The sequence below is a fragment of the Cebus imitator genome, unplaced genomic scaffold (genome assembly GCF_001604975.1).
Source record: "Cebus imitator isolate Cc_AM_T3 unplaced genomic scaffold, Cebus_imitator-1.0 Scaffold210, whole genome shotgun sequence".
NCBI lineage: Eukaryota > Metazoa > Chordata > Mammalia > Primates > Cebidae > Cebus > Cebus imitator.
Window position 1 is genome coordinate 1534285 of NW_016107525.1, and position 20796 is coordinate 1555080.

At 40.1% G+C, this 20796-nt stretch overlaps 1 protein-coding gene across 2 annotated transcripts in view; it reads right to left on the minus strand.

Moving 5' to 3' along the window:
* Positions 1–10139: 10139 nt before the first annotated feature.
* Positions 10140–20796, minus strand: part of DIAPH2 (diaphanous related formin 2) — a 914924-nt gene continuing 904267 nt past the window's right edge. The window contains exon 27 of one of the 2 annotated variants that reach the window (XM_017548566.2): positions 10140–15809. In XM_017548566.2, coding sequence (XP_017404055.1) covers positions 15745–15809 — 65 coding nt within the window. In that variant the 3' untranslated portion in view covers positions 10140–15744. The remainder of the gene's footprint in view (positions 15810–20796) is intronic. The other variant, XM_017548564.2, reaches the window with a different exon arrangement.

Here is a 20796-nt window from a genome sequence, read left to right on the forward strand (position 1 = left end):
ATGTTATTTTCCTGCGGGTGAGGGTGTCATATGCAAAAGAGCATTTTAAGATCAGTCTGATTGAGCAATTTAATAAGTATTTATTGCGTATTATGTATAGCACCAGAGTCCAAGATGCAGAGCTCTGCAAGGATACAGAAAAGAAGACAAAATATATACCCTTCAAAAATTAAAAGGCTAGTCAGGGAGACAGACACAAATACAGTGATCTTTAATGAGCAGTGGAAGTTCGATGAAACATTTTATGTACTGTACATTCCATATGGAATGGTCGCTAAGGTAAGCTAGTAAATGCAAAAAATGTAAGGTACAGAACAGCACACTTACTCTGACACCATTTGTTGAAAAACGAGAAAAAAAATGCGTGTTTACATATGTATGTACATGTGCATATGTATGTAATGAGGGACTGTGTTAGAGGGACTTCCCGGGGTCAGCTGGGGCGTTGTTTAGACTGCAGGAGGTCTCGGGTTTTCCCGCCACAGGCTGGCTAGAGCCCTTTGTTCAGTTTCCCGCCACAGGCCAGCTAGAGCGCTTTGTTTCACCTTCCTATATTGGCAAGCCAGGTAGGGCCCTTTGTCTCTGATTTTCCCGATGCTGGCTCTTGGAAGTGGGGGCTCTGAGACTCGGGGATATAAAACAAGTAGCCAATCTGGTAATGGAGTCTAAGATCAATCAGTACAGAGGAACTTTGAAAGAACTCCTCTCATTGGATGAGAACATGAATGGGGAGGGAATAACTCAAGGGTAAAAATTCCAGCTGTCCCTGCCTGGACTGCATGCTCTTTCCGGATCCCCTTCCACGAAAGCCATAGGAGCCGTCCTTTCACTCTGCCTAATAAACTGCACTTTTGCATACTCTTTGTGTCCACAAGTTTTATTTCAGTTGTAAAATTCGCCGCGCCTCCAGGACCCCTTTCCCCATTCTTCAGGGAAAGCCAAGAACCTAAGTGTCAGCAATAGTTACACCACGTCCGTGGTGGCCTGGTAGTTAGGATTCTTGGTTCTCACCCAGGCGGACCGTGTTCAACTCCCTGGTTCAACTCCCGAGTGTGGGAACCAGGAATTCCAGGTGCAGTATTATTCCTCCTGTCTGCAGAAATATACAAAAATCAAATAACATTGGTTGCCTCTAAGGAAAGGAATTAGTTTGGCTAGGAAGTGGGGGTGGGCTGGGAATGTTGTATGCATATCTTTTGGTACCCTCTCTGAGTTCGAAATGAATGTATTATCTACTCAGAACATTTGAAAATGTATTAATATACTAAAATAATGTGTATGGAAGATGGGAAGGATTAATTTCAGTTGAGAGAACCTGGAGGCTAATTTCAGTTGAGACTTCTTGGAGGCTATGAAGCTGGGTCTTTGAAAGGCAGCATTTCCTCCGGTCCTAGTTTGAGTGGGAGCTTGCCTTCAGCCACAAAGTGGCGTATAGATCCCTGCAGGTCCCACACTGTAGCCCCTGCCACATGTGGCCATGGAGCACTGGAAATGTGGCTAGTGTGTGCCAAAAGTGTAAAGTACTTATTGATTTTTGAAGACATAGTATGAAAAAATGTAAAAATTTTCATTAATTTTTATATTGATTACATGTTAAAATGATATTTGGAAAATAGAAATATTAAAATGAATTTCACTTGTTTCTCATTACAAAATCTTAGCTGCTACATAATTTAAAATTGTATCTGTGGCTTGCATTAGATTTCTCCTGGATGGTGCTATTCTAGATCCTGGAGATTTTCAGAGAATTGTGAGTCAGGTCAGTACTGCTGCAGCAGAAGGTGTATATAGGTAAGAGTGAGAAGACAGGTTGGAAAAAACGGGCCTGGGCAAATTCTGAAGGATGTCGGCCACTCAGCTGAAGAGTTTAGACTTCTTTTTTTTAATTTACTGGTGAGTCACGGCAGAATTTGAGTGTGGGAATCAGATAATCAAAAGGCTGCTTTGGGCTGGGGTGAACGTAGAGGCAGTAAGAGTAGTTAGTATAGTAATCAAGGAGTGCGGTGCTAGGTTCTGGGCTTAGGTGGTCACTTTGAAATCAGAAAGAGAGAAATGTAAACTATACTGTGGAAGGAGAAGTGATAGAACTGAGTAGGGGTGTGGCTGTCAGAGATAGCTTGAAGTTTTCTGACCTTGGCGATTAGAAGCACGTCAGTGCCAGTGATAAACGTAATAAAGTCTGGAGAGGGAACTGAATGGGCACTGCCTGAGAGGGAAAATAAGTTTGATTTTTGACATGGTGAGCTTAAGTTGGCTGGGTGAAACGTGGGATTGAGAGTATGAGAGACAGACTTATTTATTTTTTTAATTTTTGAGACTAAGTCTTGCTCTGTTGTCCAGGCTGGAGTGCAGTGGCGAGATCTTGGCTCACTGCAACCCCCGCCTCCCGGGTTCAAGCGATTCTCTTGCCTCAGCCTCCTGAGTAGCAGGCATCCACCACCATGCCCGGCTAATTTTTGTATTTTTAGTAGAGACGGGGTTTCTCCCTGTTGGCTAGGTTGGTCTCGAACTACTGACCTCAGGTGATCTGCCCACCTCAGCCTCCCAGAGTGCTAGGATTACAGGCGTGAGTCACCATGCTTGGCTGAGAGGCAGATTTTTGGATCTTAGTTGAGGTGATCATGGCAGTCAGATAATTATAATAATGATTAATATGTTTATGGCATTATAATACACAACATACACAAAATGTACTCATCCTATATACTATTTTACACAATCCTTACAATAGTCCAAGATTCACAGAGTTTAAGTTGCCCAAGGTCACACAGCTAGTTAGTGGCCAAGGTAGCATGCTAAAACTCGCCTTCCTTGTATCATTGTAATTGAAAGAAAATGTCATGGGTAAATGTAGAGAAACCTTAGATTCCAGATTATATATTTTCAGTTCCCCCAAGTTGCTTCTTAAATTAAGGGCTAGCTCTAGCCCTGGAAAAACCATCTTAGGTTCTCTTTAGTTGTTTTAAACATTATTTGTAGAGGTGAGGAAACTGAGGCCCTGAGAAGTTAGTGAAATGTTTGAAACATCTACAGTATCAGTAAGATATAGGTGGAACTCACATGAGGGCTGTGGTGGGCTGTGCTATTGTTTCTGGCTATTGCTTTATCTCCCTGCCTCCTGCCACGTGCTCTGATGAACTGATATGAGCTTGGTCGTAAAACTTGCTTTGACCAATGGAATGTGAGCCAAAGTGACTTCCGCTACATATGATCAGAAGATTGAAAGCCGTGGCAAGGTTCAGCATTGTTTGCTCTTTTCCCTCTGCCATAAGATTGGCATGTCCAAGAAAAAGGGCTCTTCCTTCAGCCAGGATCCTAGAATGAAGAAGCCACAATGAAGCAGTGCCACAGATGACCCGTGGCTGCCACAGCATACTTTTGCTATAGTAACTGAGGTTTGGGGGTTGTTTTTAGTCATAATACAACCTAGCAAAAGCTGACAAATACACTATCCCATTATATGGACTTTACTCCCTTTACGTTGACTACACAATTACTCGCTTTTAATCTGGTTGACTCCTACTCATCCTTTAGGTTTACAATTAAATATCACTTCTTCAGAGAGGACTTTCATGACCACCCAATCCAACTTAGGCCCCTTCCCTCTCCACCACACACAAACACACACACACACACACACACACACACACACACCCCATTATTTTCTCCTACACTATCTGCAGTCTTTCCTTCAAAGGCATTAAACACAACTGTAATCATATATTAATTTGTTTTCATTTTTGTTTTGAGACAGAGTCTCACTCTGTTGCCAGGCTGGAGTGCAGTGGCGTGATCTCGGCTCACTGCAACCTCTATCTCCCGGTTTCAAATGATTCTCCTGTCTCAGCATCCCAAGTGGCTGGGACTACAGGTGCGCGCCACCATGCCCAGCTAATTTCTGTATTTCTAGCAGGGATGGGGTTTCACCATGGTGACCAGGATGGTCTCGATCTCTTGACCTGGTGATCCGCCCGCCTCGGCGTCCCAAATTGCTGGGATTACAGGCATGAGCCACCGTGTCTGGCTATATTGATTTGTTTACCATTGGCACGCTCCACTTGACGAAGCTCAGGAACACCTAAAACATGTCTACTTTTGCTATTAGATAGTGCCTAGCACAGTGCCTGTAACACAGTAGATGTTCAATGAATATTTGTGGGATGGATGATGAAGAGATGAATAGCTTATTGTTTACATGGTTGTTGGATCATAAACCAAAAACAAAGGAGGGAGCTTTGATTAGGAGAAATAAGACTACTCAAGTACCGCCTAGGTGCAAGGATGAAGCACTACTTTTTTCTTTTTGGTCCTTGTCTTTCAAGGAAACTTTGAAAGCAGTGGCACTTTTCAAACCCCTTAAAAACAGATCTCCTTGCCAACAGATTCTTTGGCTTGGCAGGTTTTCTGCCTGAGACCAGGGAAGCCTGCTGAAGCCTGCAGATAGGCTAAGACTCCTCTACAAGAAAAGAGGACTGTTGCCACAGAATGCTTAGTTATATGGAGGAAGAGATTCACCTACCCTTCCCCTTCTGAGTGGTTGATGTAATTTAGTGAGAAGTGGGGAGGAGGAGAAGACTGCTGGGAAATGGGAATTATGTGCTGGATGTAGTGGATGCTCTTCTGGTCCTAATCAGAAAAATGAAGCCTTTTTCCCCTTATTTTCACCTGCCAATAGACCACCGAAGAGGTGATTCGGAACTGTATCACACCAAGCTGGCCTATTGAGTTTGAAGGCTTTGTGCAAAATGACCAGCTTTCCTATGACAGGCCCACGTACACACATGTGCACGCTCAGATGGTAGGAGAGTGGAGGAAGGAACAATTCTGTGCTTTAAATCCTGAAATTTCTTGTATGGAGAAACTCACAAGGTCTCACAACTTGTACTGTTGAAATACACAGTGAAGCCTAATGTAGAAGTATAGTGTCAGTAGTGGAATCAATGATTCACGAGGTCCCTTTCTTACTAGGGATGCCCATTAATCCCGTGACTCTAAATTTTCTGCCTTCTCTGATTCCAGAACACACAGGCACACTGGGCTCCTTAGGTAGGGCAGAATAGGAGAAGCTTATGAGGATATACTGCACTTTTAAAAAGTAAAATAAATGTAATAAAAAGCAGGCAGCATAATTGCCATGACTTACACCCTGTGACATTTGATAATAACAAGGTTGGTACATTACAAACAAGTTCCACATTTACAACTCTGCCTTGATATTTACACTTATTAAACTGTTGAGGGAGGTGGTTCCTGGATGCTGGAGGCCCATATATAAAACATATCAGCATAATTGGAATACAGCCAAATCCCTCAGTGTACATTGCAGACACTTGTTAAAAGCTTGACCTTGGAGGAAAAAAACCTTCCTACTTGTCTTCAATCCATCCTCACCTCCTGAAAGTACTCCTCTAAAGTCACCTTTCAGCCAAACAGTTTGGGGAGTTTGTCCTTAATGCTGACCTTAGGCAGGCCCTCAGTTCCCAGGACAGTGATGAAGGCTATATTCTCACCTGGATGAGGAAATTAGCTATGATTTTCCATTACCTGTAGCGAACATTCCTTTTCATTTGTTTAATTCCTTGAGAGTTGACACTACACATTAATTCATTGAGCAATTGCTTTGTGTAAAGGGCCAGAGATGAATGAGATAGTCACTGCCATCAAGGAACTTACACTTCAGTCAAGGACACAGACAAGTGGCTATAGTAGAAGGCAGAATGAAATACAGGCTGGAATAGAGGTATGAACACATTGCTGAAGGAGCTTAGATAACACAATTTATTTTAACGGGGGAAGAAAAATTAAGAAAGGCTTCAGAAAGGCAGCACTGATCCTTGAAGGATTGATAGGAGAAAAGGGCTGAGGCTGGGCAGCAAGGCGGTAACAGTCAAAGCAAAGCACATGTGTGTGTAATAGCACGGAGCTATACGCACAGTGATGTCATCATATGTTCATCACTGGCATGTTCCAATGATAAATCCTGTGTGGCGTGGCTTAAGGAACAAGGTAGAAGCGGCGTGAAAGTTATGCTGGAGTCTGCTCCTGAGACGTTTGAAGGTTGCACTGGTTTCATTAATTAGGGAGAACAATGAAAGAGCCTTGAAGCGGGCCAAGGAAGGCATTGAGAGACCTCTTACCTCTTCAACCCATTCTTCACACTGCTAGAGAGAGCAACTTCTGCGCCTGGCTGGATATTAGGGGAGAGGGAATAATACAAAATGCTTCCAGAGTTTCCAGCTGTAGAAATTGGGAAAAGGCTAGTGCCAATATTGACACAGGTGACCTGGATGGAAAAATACGTTTGCTGGAGAAGAACATATTTGGCTGGGGATGTACGAAGTTTAGTGTGTGAGCTATCCTTTTCAGTGGGAAGGTGGTTTTGCGGTTCAGGAGAGACCTCAGAGTCATCTCCTTGAAAGAAATTCTTTCATTTCCTTGAAAGAAATTCCTGAAGCTGTGGATACGGCTAAGATGACCCTGGAGGTGAAGAGAACACAAATGAAGGCAACTGACAATAATGTCTATTCATAAGAATGATTCAATAGACTTTGAGGACTTGGGGGAAAGGGCGGGAGCGGGGTGGGGAATGAAAGACTCCACAATGGGTACAGTGTACAATGCTCGGGTGATGGGTACACCGAAATCTCAGAAGTCACCACTAAAGAACGTACCCATGTAACCAAACATCACCTGTTCCCCAAAACCTAGCGAAATAAAATATAATAATGCCTACATTTAGGGGTCATTTGAAGACAACCATTGATAAAAGGGGAATGCGTTTTCTGAGAGGTAGGGGAAGACAGGGCTAGGTACACTTGGTGGACAACATGAGACAAGGTAAGTGGGATGAGGATTCAGAAGCATTGGTAGGATGTGGCAGTTAGGTGGGTCATTGATAGCCTTGAAGGACAGTCCCAGCTTGAAGGTTGCCGTTTAATAGTCTGGTGGAACCTCAAAGATGTTTGTAGACTGAGGGGAAATGTGATGATGGATGTGAAGAGTGAAGTCCTTACAATAGCACAAAGTACTACATGGTACAAGGTCATAGCAAGTCAGCTTTGTTATCACAGATGCTCTGAAGTAACAAAGTCATTGACATCTGAAAGACGTTTTCATTTTTATCATTATAACTGAATTCTGCTAGGGGCCTTAGTACATGACCCCTTTCATTTCCCGTCCCTCTTTCCCTCAAGCACCGTCATTAAGTGCTACCTGGTATTCAGCCAGATAAAGCACCCCATTACTCGATTTTTGTCCAGAAGTCTAGGCCACTGTGCTATTATGTGCCATAGGTTTCCAAGACTTGTTCAAAAAGACCATTTACAATATTTAGGTATTTTCAGTGTAATTCCCATTGTGATATTGGGGGTTTTGTAGGAAAATGCAGGGATGGTAACACGGTACTGGGGGAGGAAGGAGATAGAGCAGATTCCTAAAACAGGCCTCATTCTGGAATAAAACAATAGTAGCCAAAAGAAAGTCATTCAGCGTCACATGACCCAGCAGCTGAATGTACTGGGAGAGAAGCCCTACAGTTATTTGAGTAGAAAGGCATTTAGCATAAAGGGAATAGACGTGGGCACCGTTTGAAAGTCTGAGAGATTACTGGGAGCAAAGTAAAACAGGACAATCTGCTGTTCTTTTAGAGTAATAACTGTTCAAGAACCTCTTAAATGTACAGCTTAAAATATTAACCAGACACTTAAGAAGGCCTAGCTGTGAACTAATTGCAGCTTTTCCCATAAATTATACTTTATCTAAATGCCTTTCTTTCCTTCCAGTATGAAACCAAAACTGAATCAGTATATTTTAATGTCCACTCAGTCTTTGTCAGTTTTTTCCCTCTTTGAACAGCCATTCAATGTTTTGGCTTTCAGTGTTGTCTGAAAAAAGAAAGAGAAAGGAAAAGAAAAGAGAAGGGAAGGGAACTGAAAGGAGGCAGGGGAGGAAAGGAAAGGGATAGAAAGCAACCTAGAGATCTTACCCTTGCTCGTATTACCGTCATCACTATAATATCACTGAATCAGTTTTTGTGCAGAAATCGTGTTCTCCTGTCTGCTCCGTGTCTCTATGATTTGATGTTACTTGCATAGAAGGCTTGCATGAGCCAGGCAACAGTCCAGATAATAGGATCATTTAGCATAAAGGCAACAGACTTGGGCACTGTTTGATAGTCTGAGAGCTCTGCAGCTGCGATATCTGAAAACTGGTGCCACTGAAACCTGCTATCCAAGTTTGGGCCCTCATTTCTCAAAAGTATTATTGCAATAACCTCCAACAAAGTTGGCCTTCTGTGGCCTCTCCCCCGTCTACCTGTCCTATATAGAGCTTCTAGAGTCATCTTTCTTCAGTGCTCCAAATAATTTCTTTGCTCAAAACCCCGCAATATTTCCCTGTCCTGTATAGAATCGAGAAGCCCAAACCACACATTCACTCGAGTCAAACAGAATCGTTCAACATTCTCTGCATATGCACCAAGGTTCCACGTTTGTACCTCTGCTCATGCCTTCCCTCCCTCCCTCTTCAAAAAGATGTCAGTTCCACGAGGGCATGAACCACATCTAGCTGGTTCACTGTCACATTCTCCGAATCTAGCATTGTGTGTGGCACACACGAGGTGCTCAGTAAATACTGACTGAATGAGTAACAGTGTCACAGATCCAAATCCACTTACCTCTTAAATTTCAGTTTAAATGCCAACCACTCCACAGAATCTACACAGATACCAGCTTCCCATCCCAATAACCACCCCACTTCTCTGAAACTAAATTCTTGCTTTTTCTGAACCTCCATAGGCCTTATATCAGTTTCAACAACAATCAATTTCTTTCCACCTTGGATTAGAATTCTGTTTGTACATCTCCCATTTCCCACTAGGCTATGAGATCTTAAAGCCAGGAGCTATGTTTAATTCATAATTGTGTCCTGAAAAAGCAGCTTCCATTAATGGACACTTGATGATTAGAATGGCCATACTGGGGAGTGGGGGTGGGGCAGACTTTAACAAAGTAGAGAAGTTGAGGGGTTTTATATTATTTATTTATTATTATGTCAAGTAATATGATAATAGTGCTTACACTTTGCTCACAAATATCAAAAGGTGATGGCTGGACCTCAATTAGCCCAGATGTAGCTGAAAATATTAGCTGAACTGCTATTAGCCAAGATGTAAGGTCATCATGGCTAAAGATTGGACTCTGGCTAATCTCCAAGAACTAGGAACAAAATTATGATTTGTATAATTCATATATTTTCAAGTTGTTTTTCCTGAAATGGACACTAACTGTAATATTATTTCACCTGTGGCTACTGGGACTCTAGACATCTAAATAAACTCAGTCGGTAAATGAGATATTTGGCTATAGCTTTCTTTTCATTATCAATCAAAACTATATAGCATGTTACATGCGTTGCATACATATTAATTTCTGGATTTTCATTTTCCTTTAAGCTCTTGACCTTAAGCTCTAATTCTCCTAGTTGTGGATACTAACGTTTTCAGACTTCCTATTAAGGAATGTGCCTATTTGGGTCTCAGCGGAAAGAAAAACGCCAGTGTATTTGATTCCTGATGTAAACCATTCCAAGGGAAACAATGGTCTTTGGTTTGCCTTGGAAACAAAGGTTTCTTGATTGTATTATTTATAGACCTGATTATTACATTGTCCAGACCTTCATCTTTAAGTCACCTCAACTATGATGAGATATTCTATTGAAAGCTCTCCAGAAAATAATAATCTATAGTCCTTTTATTATGCATTCCGGATTTTTATCCGTCTGAGCATTTGAAGCACATTTGCTTAATTCTATACTCAATACCAAAACAAAACAAAACAAAAACATTTTCTGTTGAAACAGTTTCTCTGGAGCATGTAAATCACCTTCTGATGTTTCTAAGCTTTTCAGTTGTATATCTCCACCACTCTGGCAAGTACTGCTAAAGAAAACCGTATGATTTCTAGAAGTATGTTTTTAATATGATCCCATGATCTTTACCTGACCAGGCCCATACAAAAGCACTCCTGCACTTGTTTGGTTGACATTTATTCTAGAATGTTCTCCCATCCTGTTTTGACTCTCCATAGTTCATGCCTTTTCATTTGTCTTTAATCTTAATTCTCATAGGCAGTACAACATTGAATGTATATCTTAACTTTATTGAATAAGTAATAGCCATTACATATAGATTGCAAGTCATTCTTGGTCCTGCTTAGAGATAGGTGTTTATTCCAAAGCAAAATGAGAGCACAAATCCACAGTTCTACTGCAAGTGAAATACTTCAGGGTGGCTTGGTATGGACACAATCTCCCTAAATACCCATTCAAAGCAGTCTTTGCTTTCACCTCTCCCTTCAGGTGAGGGTATTTAAAATAAGCTTGTAAAAAACCCTTCTGTATCAGAGGTAGTTTTGTGCCTGCATTGTGAACCACAGAAGGCATTTGGTCAAAGACATCATAAAAGGGGTAGAAGAGGTACATCAGAGCATAGAGCTGGGATCGATTATTTTTTTCAAGTTAATTGGCCATAGAGGCAAAAGTGTCAACCAAAATTTAGAAGAGCCTGTCCATCCATTTAACAACAAAGCATGCAGTTTTGCATGCCTATGCAGACGACAGCTTTTAGAGACAAACTTCAATTTGGCTTGAGCACCAAGAATGCATCTTAAAAAGTGAAAAATACATTTATGTGCAATGACTAGTGTAGTGAGATGCATGGTGCCCCCTCCCTCAAAAAGATATTCAATATCCTAATCCCTCGAACCTGCGATAGTACCTTATTTGGAAAAAAAAAAAAAAAAAGTCCTTTCAGATGTAATTAAGGATCTTGGAATAAGTGAATTATCATGGGTAATCTGGATGGGCACTGAATGCCATCATAAGTGTCCTTTTAAGAGAAAGGCAGAGGTAGATTATATATACAGAGGGGAAGTGATGTGAAGACAGAGCAGAGGGAGATGCAGCCACAAGCCAAGGAATGATGGCAGCCACAAGAAACTGGAAGACATGAGAACAGAGTTTCCCCTAGAGTCTCCAGAAGAAGTTCAGCCCTGCCAACCCCTCAATTTTGGACTTTTGGCCTCCAAAACAACCAGATAATAAATTTCTATTGTTTTAAGCCGCTGGGCTTGAGCAGCCACAGGAATCTAGTACAGATTGTGGAACCAGGAAATTGGGTACTTCTATAACAAATGTCTTCAAATGTGAAAATGGCCTTGGAATTGGATAATGGGTAGAGAATAGAAGAACTGTGGTGGGTGAAAAAGCTAGATTGCCTTAACCAGGTAGTTGGCTAAAGTATGAATGGTAAAGGCATTCCTAGTGATGGCTTAGAAGGAAATGAAGATTTTATTGGCAAATCGAAGCAAGGCAATCCTTTTCATATTAGTGGCAAAAAGTTTATCTAAATTGTACTACTCCAGTTGTGTGAAAAGGAGAATTTATAAATGATAAACTTGGATGTTTAGGTGAGGAAATTCTCAAGTCTAGTGTTAGAGGTATAGTGTAGTTTCTTCTTAGTGCTTACAGTAAAATAAGAGGGAAAAGAGATACACTGAGAAAAGAGGATGGGCATGGTGGCTCACACCTATAATCTGACACTCTAGGATACCAAGATAGGTGGATTGCTGAAGGCTGGAAGTTCAAGAGCAGCCTGGACAACATAACAAGATCAAGTCTCTACAAAAAATATGAAAAATTAGGCAGGCAGGGTGACATGCACCTGTAGACCCAGCTACTTGGAAGGGAGGCAGGAGGATCACTTGAGCCTGGGAGTTTGAGGTTACAGTGAGCTATGATTGTACCACTACACTGCAGCCTGGGTGACAGAGTAAGACTTTCATCTCCAATAAATTAAAAAAAAAATTTAAAGAGAAAAGAACCATATAAGTGGACAAGGGATCAGTACCTGATGACTGGGTAAATTCTGAACCTATTCAGATTGTAAAAAAAGCCTTAGGAGATTCACCATTAGAAAGGTGTGCTCGGGAGATAAGGCCAAGGCTGTGTCTTGACAACCTTTCGCTAGTGCTGAAGAGATTAGGCATTAACTTGGAGATTTATTTGACTGTTTCAAAAGAAGCCAAGAATGGAGATGGGGTTATTCAGGAAAAATCTGTGACGACCCTCTTTTCTGAATGTATGAATTAATGTGACATATATGGAAGACCCACAAGGTTTTTGAGAATGATATGCCAGCAGAAACACTTCCAAATGGGCCTCAAAGGGCCAGAGACAGAACAAAATCAAAGAAGATTGTGGACTACCAAAATTCTACAGGTAGGAAACCCGTTGATAAAACTACTTAGTTGCAAACGTGTGCTAACCTTCAAGATAAAGAAAGGACCACCCGGAGAGCAGAGCTGCAGGTACAGAGACAGAGGCCCAAGTGCGGGAACAGAGGAAGAAGTCCAAACCATAGGCACAGAGGCAGAGGCCCAATCCATGGTCCAAGAAAGAAGAGTTACAGGCTCAAAGGGTGGAGCCCTGAGAAAGAGGATCATTGCCAGGCCTTGAAATATAAGAGAAATTTGTCTGGCTAGATTTTGAAAATGATTGGGACAGGAGACTCCATTCTATTTTCCAGTCTCTCCATTTTGAAACAGAAATATCTATAATTGTTATCCTATGCCTGTTTCCACCACTGTAATTTTAAAGCAGACAACTTTTCTGTTTCACTGGTTCTCAGAGGGAGAGGGATTTTGCCTCAGGAAAGACCATACCCGGAGTTTCACTCATAACTGATTTAGATGATCAAAATGATAAGCTTTGGAACTTTTGAACTGATAATATTTGAATGAGATTTTGGACTTAGAATTGATAATGGGGTTGAGACTTTTGGGAATATTTGGATGAGATGAATGTATTTTACACAAGACAGGCATAAATTTTGAGCCAGAGGGCAGACTTTGGTGGGCTGAGAGTGGCTTCCTAAAAAATATAGCCACATCCTAATCCCCAAAACCCATGAATGTTACCTTATTTGGAAAAGGGGACTTGCAGATTTAATTAAGAATCATGAGGTGAGGAGATTATCCTGGAGTAATCTGGGTGGTCTCTAAAACTCATCATAAGGATCCTTATAAAAGAGAGGCAGACGGAGATTAGGTACCCAGAGGAAGGTGATGTGAAGACACGGCCAAGAGAGAAATGTGGCCGTAAGCTGAAAAATGCCAATAGCCACCAGAAGGTGGTTGTGGCAAAGAAAGATTCTCCTTTACAGCCTCTTGAGGGAGCATGGCTTTGCTGACCTCCAGAAATGTAAGCAAATGAGTTTCTGCTGCATTAAGCCATCACATTGGTGGTAATTTGTTATAGCAACCAAAGGAGATGAATGCAATTAGTTGATATTTTAAGGATTCTGTACCTTTTGAAACATACTCTGCAGAAAATCTGCGTAAATGGTGCTTCTCACGTCCGGCAGTGTTATGGCCAACAAAAGACCTTAGCGTAATTTGCTTTCATACTAAAAATGTCACTGTATACTTTTTCTGGTGATATATTTCAATCTAAAACAAAACTGCAAATGGCTAGAGCAGGACCATTATAAATCTGGGAAACAAACCTTTTAACTCAACTATTGGAACTTTGTGAAAGACCTTGAGAGGTTTTTTTATGATATTTGAATGAGATGTTTGTGAAAAGCATGTGGGATTGGTCTAAATACAAATATATAAGTTATCAATAATAATACTTCATTCATTCTTGTTCACAAACTAGAAAATAAGGCAAGTTTACATCTGGAAAAGGTGATACACATCAGTATTTCTACCTTGACCAGCTTGATAATATAGCAAGGCATATGCTCCCAAATTTTAGTCAGGGTTAACATTTCAAAATCATTTTCCTACAGACTGATAAGCTTTCAAAAGAATTAAAGAAGCCACACCACAAAGATTTCAGAAAAGACTCTGTAAAGTCAAAAATACACATACTAGGTATTTACAGAAATTAGTAAAACCTAAACTTTTGTTGTTACAAAATAGTGTGTGAAACTGATATGTCCCTTAAATGTGCGTGTGTGCACGTGTGTGTGTGTTTGTGTATGTGTGTTTTCAGATAGGATAGGACTATAAAATCTCAGATACTGTTGCCCTTTTTGATTTCTCTATTGTAGCAGCTTCAGAGCTTTTTAGACTATAATGCCTAAGTAGGGATGCACTGGAGGCAAAGGCAGCCGTTTGAATCATTATACATCTATATAAAGGGATCTGCAAGCCACTGGTCACTTGTTTACTTTATCTCAGATGGGGATTTGCCAAGCCAGTCATTTGTTGTTCTCTCTGAATATCTACAATGTGCTTTGAATGAGTAGAAACAGTATTTTCTACATAAGAAACATACATGTAAGAAATTTCTTACAATAATCACAATCAGCTGCATGAATTAGATTTAAAATTGCACTCCAGAGAAGTTATACTACATTATTTCAACACATAATTTAAAATAATAGACAAGTTAAGTATAACTTTTACTCCCTAATCTATTTAAGAAAAATGTAGAATCTGTTTCCCCTGCTAGACTTGTTTTGGCAGCATCATTTTAATTTGTTAATATAAGGTAAGTAAGTATGATGATAATTGAGAAGTTCACTGAATTGGAAGTATTGTAGCCAGAGATATAAATATATACACATATATACACTTACGTACATAAAATTTGTTTTTCTTCTTCAGACCACCAAGGTGAAATTGGAAAGAGAGTGGAAAGGGAGATAAAACAACTGACCTTTCAGACAGTTTTCTGCTGCCTCCTGCAAAAAGAAGTCTTTTTCCTCTCAGGTCTCCCAGAAGTCTATTCCCTGCCTTCAAGGGGCTCAAGGGAGAAAGAAGCAATAGAAAAAAGAAATAAACCACAGAGCATAGGAATCAATATTTGCCTTTGAAATCTAAGTAAAGGTAATAGAATTTTCGGGTTCATCCCTAGCAAAAACATTAAAATGTGAGGGTTTTCTCAAAAATAGCCATATAAAGTATTCATATAAAGTAGATATCTGTGCATAATTAGAAAATACCTCTTTAAATAAAGTTTAAATCACTTTCCCTAACTGATTCGGTTAAACTTTGGTTTATTTTTAGCAATGAGAACTGCTTGCAATATCATGCTGAAATGCTAGCTAGACTAATGATAAGTTTAATTTCAGCCAAAGCAGATGAATCCATCAGCTTTCACTTGGGATAAGATTCTAAATAACTCAACTGGGGTGGAGCAGTACTTTCGTGAATTTCCAAAATGGCTTCTCTTCCAGCGTGCATAATACTAGCCCTGCTCCAAACCATTAAGATGCATCTTTTTCTTGGTTCTTCTCTATTCTATATGTAATAGGGATTGGAAGCTGACACTGGATAATTCCTTTCTATTCTTTTTCTTCTCTTTTGTTTTTGGTGGGGGTGACTTACTCATTTAAGATTTTAAATTTTTGACAGACTGAATGTTTTTGAAAGCCTTAGAACTCTTCAACTTCTTACACATTCATCATCACAGTCAGGTCACACACAATTACAAATGATATACATCTTTACACTAAAATGGAGCACATTTTGTAATCCTGATAACTGTGTTCAGATTAGAATAATTGTGGGAGGAGTCTTGTAAGAGTTTTACAAATGCACACTACTTCCTCCAGCTTATATTGACCTTTGCAGAAATGCACTTATTTTCTTTCCAGCCACTGAGTGCACACTTTGTTCTTCTCAAAATGCATCATTTTGTTTACTTTAATATTTTCATATTCTTTGGCATCAGGAATCACTTAGATGAGATGGCTCCATTGTGGCGAGAACGCGACCTTTCCAAAGGTACTCGTCTGTTATCTGTAAGACAAAGAGAAAAAGAACCAAAAACATGGTAAGCTTTAGATCTTCGCTATTACAAGATGTTAGGTCAAGAAAGGTTTTCAAATAGTCCTGAAAAATCACTTCAAATGAATATGTAAATAAGTAACAGGGAACTCAGATCTGAGGAGTTCCTGCTGCAGCTGCCCGGCTGAGTTCAAGAGTTCGGCAATCAGCAATAAATTACTTTTCCTGGTAAGTGAAGTCAGAGTGATAAAAGAAATGGAAGCATTCTCTCAAGCACAGTCCCCTTGGAAATAACAGGCAACAACAAAATTCTTTGGTAAAGATTGAAAAGCTCTATGGCTACCTCTAGAAGACGCCAGCGTGGGCAGAGCAGAAAAGAGTTTTTATTTTTTACAACGATTGCAATATGTGGCAATCACATTAGCTACCAAATTTGCTTGATTGTATGATGTAAACAAATTCAATATATTATATAGTCACTGTGGGAATGAATAATGAATAGGACCTATTCTATATCCCATTCCCACCACTCGTCACAGGAAGAATAATTATTATAGAGATAACTATTGACACAAAGCTTGGAAAACAAAGTTTAAAAGCATTGAAAGTTGCTGAAAATAGTTCTAGCTTTATTAGGGAAAAGGTTTACAGCTCTGCATTGCAATGATCACTACCATGTTATTATCACCTCTGTTTCATGCTCAGCTTAAATGCAATTGATGTGGGTGAAAATCCCTTTCTGACAAAAGCATAATATACTTAGATTCTCTATTTCGAATGAGACTAGGTCCCTAGAAATAATGGCAACCACCAGCACTTACATAAATGCTAACACTTTACACTCGTTAATTTGCTAATTCACACAACATCCCCGGGAGGTAAGCCCATTTCATTCTATCCTATTATCTCTGCTTTAGTGATGAAGGTTACACAGCAAATCAATGGTATTATGGGGGATTATAATGCAAAGTTAATGCCTAAATATCAGGCCTGCTTTGTTCAGAGGTGAATATTGGGGCCTCTCAAGCTGCTACTCATTTCCTCCTTGAGATGATGACGCCCAACTAACACATCCTGCCTGTTATATGGGGAGGAAAAACTGAGAAGTGCTGAGGTTTTGCCATGGTGCCTTTCTTGTCTGTGCTAGCATCTCTTGACTGATTTCCCGGTAGTCTGTGGTCAGCAGACGGAGCAAAGCTAACGGGCCTCCATGACCCCAGCCTCATTAACACCACGGTATGAGTGTCCCGAGCCAACCAGCCATAAAGTTAAAGCCTGCCGAGTGCTTCATAATGCAATAATACCACTGAGAGGTGAGAAAGAAAGAGGCATTTTCTCTACTCAGAGATATATCTGAGTGATGGATTATTGGGTATCCTTTCGAAGATACCATTAAAAATTCCATTATTTAGTTTGAGATATGGATCACAATTCAGCTAAAAATGTGAAGATAACATTCCTGAATAGAGAACTTACTACTTAGTTGTCACTGGTTTGCATAGATTGGTTTTGGACTTCTTAGAAAACATTTTAAAATGAGAGTACAATATAATGGTTCCCATTGCATTGCTAGCATGATAATATTCAGTGTTAAAGCTACCAGACGTGAGAATGACGCATTCCCAGAGGATTATGCTGACTAGAAAAGTCTTGTGCCTTGGTGGTCGTACACACAAAGGTCAACAGGCAACCACACTTCACTTCAGGAATGCCACCCCATACCATCACTCACTACCCACTAGATCCAAGACAAGTACCACATCCAAAAACCCAGCTTTGCAGCATTAAATGATGGGATGTAAGGCTTCACATCAACCTGCAACTTATTGGTGTCATCTGGTGTGAGAAAATAAAGTTTCAGGTCAAAACCAACTGATGAAAAGACATGGAAGCTTTTGCAAGGCAGGATAAACACTGAGTTCAGGGTCTAAATGCAGCTTTTGACATGAAAAAAACCAGAATTATTCTAGATTTTCTCCCTCCCTTTTCTCCTTCCTCCTTTCCTTCTTTGCCTCCACCCCTCACACCTTTCTAGATGCCTAATTTGTCCCAATGTTAATGAGATAATTATAAGAAGCAATTCTGTAAAAGTTGCCACTTAACATTTTCATAACGTCAACCTACAACCTTTACGAAAAAAATATCATTAGAAACAATAGCAGCAATGGCTGATCTGGACCTTTTATTTCCAACTCTCTGTATTTAGGTTAGAACCAATTTAGTTTAAAAACAAACATACACACACACACACACACACACACACACTTATACTCTGCGTGCGTATGTGTGCATGTGCGTGCATGTATGTGTGCGCATAAATTTGGTTTCACTTATCTTCACATTCTAATGGCTAGCAATCTAATGATGATGACTTCCATATCTGGAGTCATGTCTTCTTTTAAGCAGAGACTGGAAATCACTCAATAGTTTAAAATACAACTTTGTATTTGTAGTATTAAAAACTAATGGGGAAAAACCAGTGACCTGGCCCTCATAAAGTCAGGACTCATAGGTGGCCATCACATTTATGAGAAAAGGACAAACGTTAGATATGATTGCTACCACAGGTGATAGATTAATTTGGGTGACAGTGGACAGGATTATATGTCCTGTTTGGAAACAGGTGGAGAAACCGGGTGCTCATGTGATATGACCTGACAGCTCCGTGAGACCCAGCCTGAATCAAATTCACTTTTCCATCTGGTCTCATTCTCCTAATACTATTGTAGTTTAGACGGAAAAAAATAGAGGCTTCTCTTTCAAAAAGTCAATAGTTTACAACACATGTACTTACCTGAGATTATATGGAGGGCTTTGTTAACAAGTAGTGGTAGCCCTTCCAATCTGCCTGTTATCTTTTCGGAAACCAAAGAGAGAAAAAAGGAAGATGAGGGTCTGTCTGTCTACGTATGTATACTTGTTGGGGATATTGTGTGATGAAATACAGAAAAACACACTTGATTGGAGGATGGTGTAACATAATTTGTCATATTCTTCATCTGCTTCATTTTTCTTAATTCATAACACATTATGGTCTAAGAATTCATTAAGGGATTCTAATGTTTGTCAACATGAGGATTAATGCAGCAATAAGCCTGAGAAATCAGTCCCCAAGTGGACCTCCCAAATCCACCAGTGTTGGCTATACATACCCTATCAGATTCTTTTTGTTCATTAAAGGCTTTCAAATGTGCCTCATGTGAACATGAACAGATTCTGATACCACGAAGAGTGACCTGGTTAAAGCATAAGGTTGAAGACAGGAACACAGTTCTATAAAAATGTGCATCCTATGGAGAAAGGGTGGCCAAAACACAAGTCATATGCAAATCTTTCACCAGAAAGCAATATAAATCCATGGGCCAGCTTAAACATGGTTCTGCTGCTTCTGAGTATCACGTTAACCAGCTCCAATAGATGTCAAGGCTTTCCCTGCTGTCATATGAGTAAGAAGCGTTATGCCTTTTCTAAGCATAAATCGATTTGGCATTCATCTCAAAACCTTCCTGAGTTCTGCAGCAAATGGACTAAACCCATTATTGTATTGCTTTAGAATCCATTCATGCAATCATGTATTCAGCAACTATGTACAACGTACATCATCCACAAAATACCTGAACGTCACAAAGTTTCAGATCCACACCTAAATCTACATCATTCATTTCCTTCGTACTGAAAACTTTGTCAAGTGAAATAACTGGGGAGTAAGTAGAGTACAGATAAAGCTTAAACACAATGTGACACGAGATAGACTGGAGGACTCAAGCCTGCGTTATATAACCTGAGAATGTGCAAATAATCCTCTAACCAAGTGAGCGAGTGCCAAAAGTGCAAGGCTATATCGTGAATATGGCATGAGGAGGTAAACTTGGGATTCAAAAAACTGTAATAAAAGGGCCACATCCATTATTCATTCCCCACAAGGTTGGGCGTCCATCTGTTGTTGCCTTTGGGAAGACTGCTTCATTCCTGGTGCTTCAAAGGCATGTAGAGATACTAACGTAGACCTAACATTATAAACTAGTCCCTCACAGTAGGATAACATAAACCAAGTCTATGACCCTTATATACATAGTGTTACAAAATATCCCATTTTAATGCCAATTAGTAGGCTAGAAAACAAAGTAAAAGAAACCCTCTGTAATTTACAGTAAGCTTTGCTTTCTCCAAAGCTCTTTGAAAGTGACTATGTGGCAGATTTACCATCAGTGGTCAGGAATTGCTTCTAGCAATGAGAGCAAGTGGAGGTCTGGGTCTACGGCAGCTTAGGCTAAGGAAACCAAGAAAACTTTTTTATGTTGCTTCCAAAAATGTCCATGGGGTAGCTATTTGCATCCCAAGCACTGATGAGAGAAAGATGATTTATTTTGGACCGTTATACTGAAATCATCTCATATGGACTTACATTTTTTCCCCCTTGTGTCCAAAACGGTTTGATTTATGCTTTTCTCTGTGATTTTAGAAATCCTGACTTGGATATAGTTTCTCACTCACTAGAAATGACTGCAAGATGGCAGCCAAATCAGGCTTGAGCCTAATCTCTTTGTGGGGGACAGCCAATGGCTCTACTAGTTGACCAGATTCTTTCTCCTCACTGTTACGAGAATAGTGTCTTTCGTGTGTGTCTATGTATATGTATATATATATATATATTGAGCTCAAATTACATATGCAGTTTGGTGTTCTACCTTTCCATTTCATATTGTATTGTAGAAATTTTCCATGTCATTAAACTGCTGGAACATGACAGTTACATATTTACATATGCCATGTGTAAAAGTGGCATTGTTAGGGTATGCGAAAGTCCAAATATATTCCAGAATAGTTGTATTAGTTGAAATACAATTGGCAGTACATGAATTTGTGTATCTTATCTCTTTGTTGGGTATTAATCATTTTTAAATGTGCTAATATAAAAACTGAAAGGCCGGGAGTGGTGGCTCACACCTGTAATGCCAGCATTTTGGGAGGCAGAGGTGGGTGGATCACCTGAGGATGG